General features: G+C 29.2%; 1 protein-coding gene across 1 annotated transcript; it reads left to right on the top strand.

Moving 5' to 3' along the window:
• The first annotated feature begins 9,409 nt into the window (after positions 1–9,409).
• LOC111316127 (uncharacterized) lies at positions 9,410–12,292 on the top strand. Its single transcript, XM_022918139.2, has one exon. The coding sequence runs from the start codon at positions 10,078–10,080 to the stop codon at positions 11,473–11,475; it is 1,398 nt and encodes a 465-aa protein (XP_022773874.1). The 5' UTR covers positions 9,410–10,077; the 3' UTR covers positions 11,476–12,292.
• The last annotated feature ends 2,345 nt before the right edge of the window (positions 12,293–14,637 follow it).

Consider the following 14,637-nt stretch of genomic DNA (forward strand, 5'->3'; position numbering starts at 1 on the left):
ATGTCATTTAGAGAAGATTTTCACTCCAAACTTCTTTACTATTATGATACATTTATTTATCCACCTTCAATATAAAGCACAAGTCGATGGGTCGATTTATTATCGATGGATGTATCCTATTGAAAGGTATTATTTGTTAATAGATTGATTACGTTTTTATTAATGATCAAGCCATTCTACTTAAAATAACATATGACTAATGTTTTATGCTATAGGTTTTTTGGGAGGTTAAAGTCTTATTGTTGCAACAAACACTATCCGAAAGGTTTTATTACTGAAAGATATATAGCAAAAGAGTGTATGATATTTTGTTCTCGTTATTTGGAAGATGTTAAAATAAAATTTAATAGACCATCAAGAAATGTTGGTATGCAGCATACAGACTCTGCTTACAATTATCTTTTTCAAAGTTTTGGACAACCAATAGGCAAAGTTGAATTGGTGGAGTTAGATGATAAATCTTGGGCACAAGCACATTGATATGTTCTTTTCATCATGACTCAATTGAATTATTTCGCACGTAAGTTTTTTAGCACGAAAATTATTCATTACATTAAGCATAATTTATTGTCTTTAATTTTTTTTGTTAATACTTTATCATGATGCTTTATAGTGAGTACAGAAATAATTTGAGAGATCCTGCACATTATCAACGATCAAACCCTTAAGAGCTTGATAAGTTGTTCATTGAAAACTTTCATGAATGGTTAAAAGCAACTGTAAGTAATGCCATACTTTTCATTATGAGAAATCTACATATAATGCTTACGGTATAAATAACATTAATAATATATATATTTATTCCACTTTTATAGGTTTGAAATAGAAGGCTTGTTAATGAAGAGATGAAGTGTCTTTCACACAATTTAAACTGGATTGTGAAATGATACAAAGGTTTCATCATCAATGGATTTAGATTTCACACTAAATCTCGTAAGAGATTTAGAAGTATATAAATTCTGGAGTTGTTGTGACTTCATCAACTACTAGCTATGCTAGTGCTAGGGACACAAAACCTTTAGAGGAAAATATTGACTGTTATGGCATGATTAATGACATCATTGAGTTGAATTATTATGGCAAGTGAAAAGTTATCTTATTTCGGTGTGATTGGGCTGATATGAATAGTACAAGAGGTATTAAGAAAGATCAATATAGATTTACACTTGTAAATTTTTCTCGATTAATTCATACTGGACAACAACTCATCGATGAACCTTATGTTTTTTTATCTTAAGTCAAATAAGTATTTTACTCTAAAGATCCCAAAGAATTAGGTTGGTTTATTATTTTTCGAAACACACCTAGAGACTTATTTGATATGGGGTTAGATACCAAAGATGATGTTGAACATGAAACTGAATGTTATCCTTTTGCTGAACAAAACTTGAATGAAAATATCTTCAGTACCTACGCTCAATGGGTCCGTGAAGATGTTACTGAAGACATTTATAAACCATGAAATGGTGTATCTATAATTTGTAATTCGAGTGTTTAAGACATAATGTAGTAAATGATTGTATGTAATTAATGTCACATTCGCTATTATATAATTATTGAATTGTAAATCATACATTATCTTTTGATTTAATTAAATCGATACGTTCTTTATATATCATAGGTTTTGATTTCTTAACTTCTTAATGTCTTTATATGTGTTCTAAAGTAATATCTTTTCTATATTCGCTTTTATGATATATGGTAGCTATAATATGGAGGAGTAGGTTAAAAGAAAAATATATCAGAGATATTAGTTCAGAACCGTCAGTGACACCTATAGATATTAGTTATGGACTGAATCCTTTGAAGGAAAATGAACATACCTCAATATGCTTATTCATTATGAAACATGGTATAAAGTTCCAAAAGAAGTTAAGGCTGATACTTTAAACTTTATTGAGGTATTAGTATAATTAATTAGATATAAAAAATTTTTATTTTACATTTTGTTTGCTTATTCATACTTTTCTTAGTGTATTATTACAGTCAATATTTGTACTTGAAAAACTAACTTCATTTGTGCTTATGTCATTGGAAAAGAAATGGAAAAATTATAAGCATAGTTTGAAGAATAAGTATTTTAATCGAAATACTATTGTTTAGGTGATGATGAAAAATCTATCCTATAATATGATTAGGTGACAATATGAACTATTAGTTAGATTTTGATTCTAAAAAAAAAAAGAGGTACTAGTTTATAACTTTGTATAGTAGAATGAAATAATGAAAGTGTTTTATAGTTTAAGTTGGTAATATTTGTATTTTTATCATATACGTAATTATTTTTTATGATAGGAAAGAGAACATGTTAGATTGGTAGTAGAAAGCAACAGAAATATAACCACATAAGTGGATTAAAAAGTTTTGCAAGAAAGCAAAAAGAAATAGTAAGTTTATGATAATAAACTTATTCTAATGAATGAACTTTTTCTACCATTAAAAGGTAAATATGTAAATTAACAATTATTGTTCTGTTTTAATAGTTTTGATAGTTTCAATACATGATATTAAACTTATCAAAAGATTTGAACTTAGTTGACACGGATGATATGTATGAAAAAGTTATTGCTTACGTATATTTAGGTAAAAATACAAATTTATTATTGTTGTTGTATTTTAATAGTTTGAATAGTTTCAATACTTGATATTAAACTTGTCCAATTGATTGAACTTGATTTCTATGGTTGATATGAGAGAAAAAGTTATCGTTTGTCTATTTAGGACTATTTTTACATATAAAAGGCAAATATACAAATTAAACTTTTGGATGGCTTTCAATATATTGAATGGCTTCAATCCTTGAAATTAAATCGAAAAAAAATAATTGAATTTGATTTCCATGATCGATATGTGTGAAAGCCCAAAATGCTTTTATTGTTTGCGTATGTTTAAGACTATTGTGTTGTTACGGGGCCAAAATATAAATACATGATATTAAAATTATTTGAAATATTAATACTTGATTGACAGGCTTGATATGCATAAATAAGTTATGATTGATATGTATCATATCAAATAACATATATTTTTGTATAGAAGAATAAAATGGGCGGTAAAATTGGATGTATAGAACTTTTTTGCAGCACATACATAAAAAAATGGATCTTACATGAATGTCAAAACATAAAAAATTATGATAATTTGTATCATCTATTTTAAAAGAAAGTAAATATTTACTCCTTTTAACATATTATCAATTAATCATTAAACTTGATAGTTGTATATGACAAATTCACAAGAGAAAGTGAAAGAAAAAATGGCTGCTGAGATTGAAGTAGCATCTGATGGTTTTCTCAACATGCAACAAATGAAAAATCAGATATTCATAGAAGTTTCTAGAAAAAAAAAAAGTATAGACGGGTCTGAGGCCTTGGTTGGGTCCGACACCATCTGTCTATTATGGACATAACTTTCAGCAATTTATATTCTCAGCAAGTCAGTCTTCGCGAGACATTTCAATATTAAGAGGGGAGTTGCAAACTATGCAACAATGTTTTCAGCAAATAAAAGCAGAAAGAGAATAGGAGCATGCCAAAATTGAGGAAGAATGTGCTAAAATGGAGTAAGAATGTGCAAAATTTCAGTAGTTGCATGATCGATTAAATCATCTTATGAATTTTGTGCAACAATAATTTTTAGAAAATGATCTTGGTGCTCCACCAACTCAGGTATTATATTTAGTAAATATTTAAATTTTTAAATATAAAAAAACTTACAATGAAGTGTTAAAAATTGCATAATATTATTTAGTAGGTTTTTGAACACGTTACTAACCAAGGTGAAAATTTTTCTTTATCAATTGACAACCAACAAAATATATGCAGTCATTCATTTCATATATTTTAATTTTTATTTTGTTAATGTATTAAAAATATTTGAATATTATTATACTAATTATTAAACTTTGTATTAATTAGATGCATATTTTAACATAAATTAAGTTTCTATTAATTTTAGTTTCTGAATTTAAGCTCTTTAATGAAAATAAAATTTATTAACAGAAATTAAAAGAAATATTTTTACATAATGACGGCATTTGCGTTCAACAATGTCGCTAAATGAATAATTGAATGACGTTTGTATCATAAAACGTCACTAAAAGTAGCGGCACTCTTACCAGCAAACGCTGCTAGTTAAATGGCATTTTTATACAAATGCTAATAAAGCAACGGCGTTTTTTTTTTTTTTCATAAAACGCCGCTAATATAGAGGTATTTTCGGATACAAACGCCTCCAAAGTAGTGACATTTTCAGTTACAAATGTCACCAAAGTAATGATGTTTTTCTCATAAAAATTACACTAAATTAGCGACGTCTCAAAGAAAAAAATACCACTAATATAGAGGTATTTTTATATACAAACGTCTCTAAAGTAGCGGTGTTTTCAATTACAAATACCACCAAAGCAATAGCATTTTTCTCATAAAAACGTCATTAATTTAGCAGCATCTTAAAGATACAAACGCTACTAAAATAATGGTATTTCATATATAAATGCAACTATTATTAAAGCATTTTTTCGAAAATATCGTTATTTTTCGTGATGCATGTATAATCGGTACTCTGAGTGACATTTTTCGTAAACGTCATAAATCTTTTATTGATGTTTATAAACGTCACTAAATGTTAAAAAAAATACTACTAAAAACCTAAACCCCTGTAATGAGAAAAAAAGAAAAAACACCGACTATGAAAATAATTAAAAATATAATTCCTCAATATCCAATCACCGGGCTAAGTTAGGGTTTTAACTTTCAAACAAAGTATTATAGTATAACTATAGCTATATTTAGCTACTATATATGATTAAAAAACATAAGAATATCATATAAAAAAGTTTAAAATTCCAATCTTAAAATGGATGGGATAATTTAAATTTTTTAGATAGAAAATTTTTTATATCTCCTCCTTATGTAACTCATAATCCCTATAATATGATATATAAAAATAATAATAAAACATTACTTTAATTTGCAAACGGAAATGGTAAAAGCACAAATTCACCCATACATAGGATAAATCGAAGGGTAGAAATAACCTAGCTATGCTTCAAAGCAATACCAATAATTATATATATATAGACCTAAAAGTTTATAAATTTAATTTTACTATGCTCCTTTAAAAGGTGGGCGTTTTTTATATTAAGTTCGTCAACCTTTTTCACTAGAAGGTAAGCCAACCTGGCCAAGTAAAGGGTTAGGATTTTCTATCTCTTTCTCTAAAGAATAACTCTTTGTTCTCTAAAAGCATAAAATCTGCTGAATAGAATACCATTACTTTTGGGAAAGAAGCTAAAAGTCCTTCTAAATTTTACAGAATACTAGCTACCATCAAACTTAAGCCGAAAATACCAGTTACGACTTGTAATAGAGAGATATATTTTTATGTTTAAATTAACTACACTTTAAACTTTTTTTAATCAATGCAAGTCTTAGGTCTTACTAAATCATTAATATCATCTCAGATGAAATCAACTAAATCATCTGAAGGAATGAGTTTAGAGATTCGAAAACTATCACGGAATGCTCAACGTACCAAGAAATTAAACATTGTCAATTCCTACTTAACAAAAGTTTACAATCCGCTCACACCTGAAAAAAAAAAGGATGTTTCTCATGTACAAATTATAACAAGTTTTGCACCGCCAATAAAGCATCATCTCAGTTTACCATTTTTATATGTTTAAAGCCGCAACTGGTTCAGGATTAGGTCAAGTTGGAGGACAAACCAACCCCATGACAATCTTCAAGTTTTTTTAACAGTTTATGCTCAAACTTCAAGCCGAATTTGGTACATCTGCTTTATATGGTTGGACCATCAATACCTATAAAAGATTGTTATAGCACGTACGTTAGGTTTTATATTGCTTTTTGTGGGCTGGTTTTAGACTGTGTAACAAGCTAAAGCTTATAAAAAGTTACACTTACTATTATTTATCTATAAAGCATTAATTCAAAGGTTTCAAAGTAAACCTTCTATTTGTTTTCGGTGTATATGCTGTTGGTTATACAATAGGATACTACTTGTCCCAAAATTTGAATTCAATTTTCAAATACTAAGAATTTCACAAGGTTAAGAATGAAACAGTAACCAAAGCTATACTATTCCTAATTGCAAACTTCCCCTCAAACAAAGCAAAAATAAGTCCCACTTGCTTCCAGACGAATGTATAATTGTGAAGAGCATAGGATCATTGCTTGAGTTAATCTTATTTTGTTATGACAAAATAACAAAAAGGACAGGGTGGGGGGAAATTATGACAGAAGGTGAGACTGAGACATCAAAGGAATATCCACATCAATCAGAGGGTCAAGATCAAAAAAGCGACAGTAATGCATCCTTATGTGAGCCACAGGTTCATTGAAAACGATGGCAAATCCAATCAATCCACATTTTTTTATAGCACCAATCCCCTTCTAGTTGTCTCAGATAGCAACCACACCCAGACCACAGTTTTTTTAACTGAGTTAGAGGTGTTTTACAGGCTCAACTCTCAAGCAACTTAAATCATAAAACACAATTAGGTAACTGATTTGAGACCCCTTAACTGCCACGTCACTCAATCTATATACTCTGCCCTATAATGTTATCACCATATGTATAAAAATATTAAAATATACATATGTATATTCTTCCAAAAATGTGTATGTATATTTATACATACATATATATATATATATAACATAAGAGAAAGGTTAATATCCAAAGTATTCAAATAAAAATTAACAATTAATTATATTTATGCATTAATTTCAAAGTTCAATGTTACTTATTTTTAATTGCAACAACCCTTCCTGGACTCAAGACATTAACATGTTATGGTTTAATTGCATGACGCTTACATTAATGAATGAAGAATTGTAACGTTAAAGCTACATTAATCATAGTAATTTATCCTACTATAGATACATATATATTTTTATATGTAAGTTATCGAAGTTCACAAGCATATAAATAGTAAAAAATATGTTTATAAAAAATTAGTAAATAATAATTTTTTTTAAATACTATTATTACTTCATAAAAAGAAAATTAAGTACAATTCTACTAATTTACTAAATAGAACAACAAATAAATTTGATATGAAAAAGATTTAGGTACAATTTTTGAAGTTTCTTATTAAAAATGAAAAATGATTTAATAAAAACTAAAATTAAAAATTAAAATCAATAAATTGAAAGGTTTATTACATAAATTAGGTGTATAAATCTTGAAAAAAAATAGTAACATTTGATATATTTTTTAGATATATATTTTTAATAAAAATATTAACAAAATTTTTGTCGTTAAATAAATATTCATCGAATTTAAATTATAAATTATAATTTTAATAAATTTTTGATATATTATTAATCTTTTTATTAACTCTATCAATTCATTAATTTTGATTTTTAATTTTAATTTTTATTGAATCATTTTTAATAAAAAATTTTATGAATTTCACTTAAAGATAAAATTTTTCAATCTAATATTAAATATTTTATTTTAGATCATTACATTATTGAAGTAACATTGCAATATATTATTTTGCCAAAAAAAAAAAGCAATGCAATATATTATGGGTTTCGACATATAATAATGGTTTATTGCTTAGGTATTTAATTAATTCGTTGTATTTAAAAAAAGATAGTACTATATCGGCGCAAAGTGCCAAAACCCTAGAAATACATGAAATTTTATGTAGTTTTACCCCATGGCAATGGACAGCAAGGACATTACGTGTAAACATGGATTACATGAGGATTCGGATTTTTAGAGTTTAGGATTTGGCTTTGCAGGGGCAAATACAGGCCATAGGTGGTTAAGAGAGAGAGAGAGAGAGAGAGAGAGAGAATGAAAATAATTACACGAAGAACATTGACAAAGACCTCAAATTCTACAACCCAAGTTGTGTTATCAAATTATATAATTTTTAAATTAAATAAATATTAATTATTATTATATATTTATAATATTCCAAAATGTATGATAAATAGGTTAAAAGTTAATAATATTGTTGAGCTAGCTAGCTTTTTTTTATGGTTGCAGCGAACTTAAGGTGTTGTTGAACTGATCTATCCATCCAAATTAACAATGGATCTTTCTTATTTTCTTTCCTTCTTTTTTTTCAAAGAGAAGAATTTTATCGATTATTATAAAAATAACAAAAGAGGGAGACGATAAAAAAGATAAAAAAAAAAAAAAAAGGTTGTGAAATCCCCAAGAAAATTAGCCTAATGGATAAAGAGAAAAGTTCTTTTTCTATTAATTGGAGTTTAATTTTTATAAAGAATATTTTAGAATAAACTCTTAAATGAAGATCGATAAAAAAAAATAGACTTCTGAAATCATCCGAAAAAGTTAAGCCTAAATAATATTGGAAAATGCCCTGACTATATTACCCAAAAAAGAAAAGTTATGAAATAAAATATATGTCATGTAAAGTAAAAGATATAACATGAAAATATATTAATAAGTATTTGATTCAATTGATTAAGATTTATTTTTTTAATAAAAAAAATTTAAATTTAAATTTATTAAAATAATTTCGAATGTATAATTTATAATTATTTATTTTAAATTATTAGATATGATATATTTTATTTTAATTTAAAAATTAAATAATTTATCTATTTTAAATTTAAAAAAAAAAACATGAAAATACATATACATTTCAAAGAGGAAAGATTCGCTGGGGTTCCTTTGGAGCAATTATATAACCACAGATTATAATTTATTTTCCTTTTTTTTTATATATTTAATCACTACCTGGTTAAAAGCTGTGGCTACGAATTTTTTAATATTTTCTATGTTTATCTATTAGTTTGTTATATATACCAAATAATCTGCAAAGAAATGGATAAAAACAGTGTACTTGCTTTTTTTCCTATCATTATACCCAAGTTACCTAACCATTTAAACATAAGAAAATTTTAAATTAATCAATGTTAGTAATACAACTCAAATTTCCTTTTCTTTATTTGTGCCATTTAGTTACTGCTTCTATATATATTTTAAAATTTTTTTATAGGTTTTGAAAAGCAATGGTAGCGATGTTTGTTTTTAATATCATTCAATAACCATCTTCCCAAATTTGTTTGCGTACTCACCTCATTATTCCCAAACAAAAGAAAATTTAATTTTTTTACAAAAAAATTATAATTAAAAAATAAAATAAAATATTTTAAAATTTAAATTTATTGAATGAAACTTTTAAAATTAAAAACATTAATACCGTCAATTAAATTTTGAAGAATATTAATTTGTTATATATTAAAATATGAAATGTTATATAGCACATATTTTTTAAAGAGTTTTTTTCTTAGTTGTACTCTTTATCTTTTCTTTCTCTTCACACCATAAGGATCAAAACCACCACTCTATTTATACTTTGACCAATTGCCTATAATCACAGCCTTTCTCTCTCGCACACATGGGTGTCCCACCCTCACCCCCTTACCTTTTTGAGTGAAACCACAATCAGAAGAAGTAGTCCCTGTTTTTGAGAAGAAAAGGCTTAGAGAACCAAACTTCTGTTAATCAGAAAATAGATTTTAAACACCCCCCCCCCCCCCCCAAAAAAAAAAAAAAAAAAAAAAAAAACCGTAGTTCTTCTTGCCCTTACAAGGCTAAAAACCAAAAAAGAAAGGGCAAAAAAATTAATTAAGAAAGTCCTGTCTTAGGACAAAGTTTTTAATTTCATTTTAGCTCTCTTATGCAACCATTTAGTTTGATTGATGATCCCTGAGCTTAATTCCTTTCTTTATTACATACATACCCTTTTGTTCAGACAAAGTAAAAGCAAGCGAGCCACTGTCTTCTTTGCAGATCAGAGCTTTAAAGACAACATGGATACTTTCTGATAGCTCTTCTTCCAGAAGATCTTCCTCTTTCTTCTTTCATTTCCTTCTTTTTTTTTCTTCGGTTTTTTTTATATGTCCTCATGCTTTGTTTTGTAGCTTCCTTCTTAAATGAGTCTGAGTAGTTGTGAAGTAAGCAAAAAATCTTTTCTCTGAAACACCCCATATCTCTGCCTTCCTTTTACGTATTTCCCTTATTTTTGCTATCTCTGGTCCATCTTTTTTTTCCTTCTTTCTCATGGATTCTGGTAACAGTGGTAGTATGCAATCTTCGAGTGGTGGCAGTGATGAGTATGATTCACGTGCTGACTCATTCTTAGCTTTTTTGAACAATAACCCATCGAGCCATGTTGGTCATGGTCACTTGGGTAACCAACCACCGCCGCCGCAACAGCAACACCAGAGCCACTCTTCATCGGTTATGTTTGACCCTTTATCAAACTACTTCGATCATCCTTTATCAAGGTCACCGCAACTTACAACAAACCCCAATTCACTCCTCAATCTCGATGCGGTTTGGTCCAAACATCTAAGATCTGAGCCCAATTGCACTGATCTTGGTGGGTTTATAGCCTCATCACAGTTGTTGATCAACCAACAAGCACAAAGCAGAGCCACTTTTCATTCTATGCAGATCCCTCAAGGACCACAAACCGCTACAAAAGGTTCAGTTTCAGCCACAAGTGACCAACCCAACAGCAACAATATGGTGCGTAACCCAAAGAAGAGATCCAGAGCTTCAAGGCGTGCACCAACAACCGTTTTGACAACAGACACCACCAATTTCCGAGCCATGGTACAGGAATTCACCGGGATCCCTGCACCACCCTTTACATCCTCACCTTTCCAAAGAACCAGGCTTGATTTATTTGGTACACCTTCCACCATGAGATCGAGCCATTTAGACCCTTCATCTCCGCATTATCTTTTGAGACCATTTGTCCAAAAATTCCAACCTCCCCCATTTGTTTCTTCTTCTACAGCTTCCTCATTTCCCAGCTCCTCAGTTATTGATGCTATAGCTTCTACTGATCCTAGTAGCACTAACATCACTTCCGCTTCTGCTAGTAACAACAATACTACTTCTAGTTCAACTTCCATTAACTACCAACTACCATCAGAGATAGGTCCTTTAAAGCAGCCTCAAAATCTCCTCAACGTAAACATGCAAAACCCAATTCTTAACTTCCAATCTCTACTTCAAGCGCCTCCAAAATACCCACTTCCTGATTCAACCGTTCTCGGAACAAAGCCACAAGGGTCCTTAGATATTCCATCAAATGACTCTCCTCTCAAAATGGGTGTTTTAGAAGAGTTTGGTTTGAGCCAGGGCCGTGTCAATGCCAACCTCAGCGGGCTCCAAAACATGGTATCGTCAGATGGGGCGTTGCCAAGAAATGATGAAAATAGTGCTAATCCTCAAAAGTGGGGAGAAGGAACAGGATCTCAAGAACATGATCAAATTCTCCTAAGGTCCATCAATGGCAGCTACAACAGTAACTCCCAGAGGGTCTCAAATGGCAAAGTAAACAACTTCTCGGCTTCTTCATCGGATTTTCATGGCAATAAAGGGCAACAAATTGTGGCTGCTAGAAGCGAAGGTATGGTGGAATCATGGATATGTTCCTCAGATTAGGAGTATCTAAATATTATAAAAGAAAAACAAGAAAAAAAAAGGGTTTTAAAAATGAGAAAATCTCAACAAGGAATATCAAGGAAATGATGGTCAGTATATCACCATGATGCATGAAAGAGATGAAATCTTTCTTCTTCCCTCCCGTATTAACCACAAATTTCAATATAATTAAAAACACTGGTTTTTTTTCTTTTGACTTTTCTGTTTTTTTTTTTTTTTACCCCACTCCTTTTAATATAATTATATGTAAATAATAGTAGCCTCTCGATATCACATTTTCTCGTAGTATTGTAGCGTTCATCATCATACATACACGACCATGGCCTTTTTCAACGCAGCCGTCTCAATAGTACAAAAAAAAAAATGGTAGTAGTTGTTAAATATTGAGTGTTCTTCTCTTTTCTTTGTAGAAATTTCATTTTTGTTTTTTTGCTTTTGTTTTTTTTTTCTAATTTTTTAATCTGGGTTTTGACTATTGTAAGGATCAGATTGTGAATGTAAAATCAGATAGCGGAAACCCTGAAAATTTGTGTTCTTTTCTCGTCCTATACATCTTTTTCGGCTGTCTTAAACAAGAATTTGCAACAAAGAGGAAAAAAAAACTAATAATTTCCTGTAAGAAATTGCAACTGGCCTGGGGTTTGTCCGGTTTCTTTGCATCATTGATTACCTAAAAAAAAAAAAAGAGAGAAGAAGAAAATTGTTTTTTAATTTTATTATTTTAAAATTTTTGTATGATGCCTAGGAGTGATTGGTGGCGAGATTTGGGGAATCGTAAGCCGCCGTAATCTTATTTTTTAAACAGACTTCGGCTGCATTTCAGTGTCGATTGCAATAATTTTTTTCGTGTGGTATTATGAATTTTATGATTGAGTTTTTTTTTTTAATAATTTTATGATCGATTATTTTTTACTCTTATATAATGTAGATGGATACATGCACATTATTTATAAGTCCATATAATAGATACCCAAATTAAAAAAATAATACTTAATTTTGTATAACAGTTTAGAAAACCTTAGCAATTCCAATTATATATAAGTTCATATCTTAGGCTTTGGCTCATTTGGCACGTAAAATCTTGGATAACTTTTAGACAAAACAACCTTTTTGATTGGTATTTGAGGTACAATCATGATTTTCTCTCTTCCCTTTTGTCTTAGGCTATTGGCAAAAGGAGAAGAATTTATTTTAAATCTGAATCTAAAATCTCTACTTCTTCAGCCCTTGCTATTTGAGCTAAGCTGAATTCATCAGGCTTTGGTTTTTGGAAAGCAAAATGTGCGTTTGGTGTTTTGGATGCTTTGAAACACGTTAATCCTATGAATAGTTTAATGATGTATTCAGGGTTAGACAAGAAATGAAAATTAAGTTCCAAACTAATGGAATTCCCAAGTGAATGTGAATGTGATGTCCAAGGGAATTTTTTTTTTTTTTTTTTGTTTCTGGGATTAGGATGGGACATAACTGTTACGACAGGATAATGTGGGTCGTAAAATGTAGAAACTAGGTACATCTTCACCATGTTCCTTCTTTTCCATTTTTTTTTATTTATCTTTTGAAGGAACCCCACTTTTCATAGATAAGTTTTGTCATATATCCTAGGATCTAGCTAGTCATTCGGTTAGAGATTTCAAAATCATATGAATTTTTTTTTAAAAAAAATACATATATATTTATCTCTTTGAGTCATTGCTAAAACGATTTTTTTTTTTCGGCATCTCATGCATAAAAAAGGTTTTTTCTAACCTTCAAATTAAATTTACTTTATAAGATAAATTACATTGCAGGAATTAATTATTCTTTTCAAATGGTAGGGTAATGGTAATTTGTTGGTACAGAACAAGGAACACGTTGGACATGCTTATTCTCACCCTGCAAATCAGTCTTTACTCTCGTGAATCATGCCCAAGTGAGTGGGCTGTGCTTTTAAAAAAAAAAAAAAAAAGCTAATATTATTTAAAAAATATATACATTGCATAATTAATTTTTTTCTCACTAATTTTTTACTTTTAAGTTTCTCTAATTTGACTCCAAGCTAGCACATTTATATCGGCAAAAGGGGTTTTGCAGCTAGGCCGGCAGGTGACCTTAATTCCACACCTTTTTTTTTTTAGGAATTTGCCAAAGGATGCGTGGAAACATGCTCATCTTTAATAGCTTTTGAAAATTAATTATTTGATTTGGGATATTAACATGAATCCCTAAATTAGCATTTACTCATTTATTTCTTGCACATATAAAAGCATGTATTATGTACTTTAATTGCACATTGAAGAACATAGTGTCACTATTTTTTTTTCTTCCAAGCATCTTATAAATAACCTAATATCCTTATATGAGACATTTGTAACTCTATATATGAATCTCCATTAAAAAAAATGGTAATTAATTAGGCTACTAGCTAGCACAATCTACACGTAAAAAACATACACAAATTATATACATATAATTATTTTATGATGACATTTTTAAAAAATAAAGAAATAAGATGAAACCTTTTATTAAGTTAAAAAAAGTTAATGAAGAAAAAATCAATTATGAAAGAAGACAAAAAAGACGAGAAAGCCGAAAAGTGAAAGGAACCCTAGATAAGGCCCTTTTTGTCAAAGACTAGCATGATAGCAGACATGGTTTCCCGCCAAGGGTTATAAATATGTTTGACATATGCAAACCACAAAAAGTTTCATCCCCAACTTTCAAATTTTGCAAAAACAATTTTCAAGGAAAAACAAAAGCAACTCTTTGGATAACTGTTTATCAGTGTCATGAAGTGGGTAGTAGTCTTTTTGCATGATATATCTAAAAAATGGGTAATCTTATTCATGTCAATATTGATTGATAGATCATGATCTTTTTCACTTCAATAATAGGAACTTTCACCTCTGGTTTAAAATTTGAATGATGAGAGGGGATTGGGGAGAGGGGTTCAAATTTTTTTGAATCTTTTTCTTGCTGAAACTCAGTAGAAACATACGATTACATATTATCAATGACAATATATAGTAATAATGAAATAAGCATAGGATTTTGGGGAAGCTTTTATAAAGGGAACCCTTTAAAACACTGTAAAATCTTCTTTTAGTTCCTTTTTTTTCAGAATAAAATTCAAATGATTAGCCATGGGATTTTGGGAGATTTAAAGGACAAGGTGTTTAGAAA

Source organism: Durio zibethinus, chromosome 24 (assembly GCF_047325235.1).
Source record: "Durio zibethinus cultivar Kanyao isolate XHJ-2024 chromosome 24, ASM4732523v1, whole genome shotgun sequence".
In the NCBI taxonomy this organism is placed as follows: Eukaryota; Viridiplantae; Streptophyta; class Magnoliopsida; order Malvales; family Malvaceae; genus Durio; species Durio zibethinus.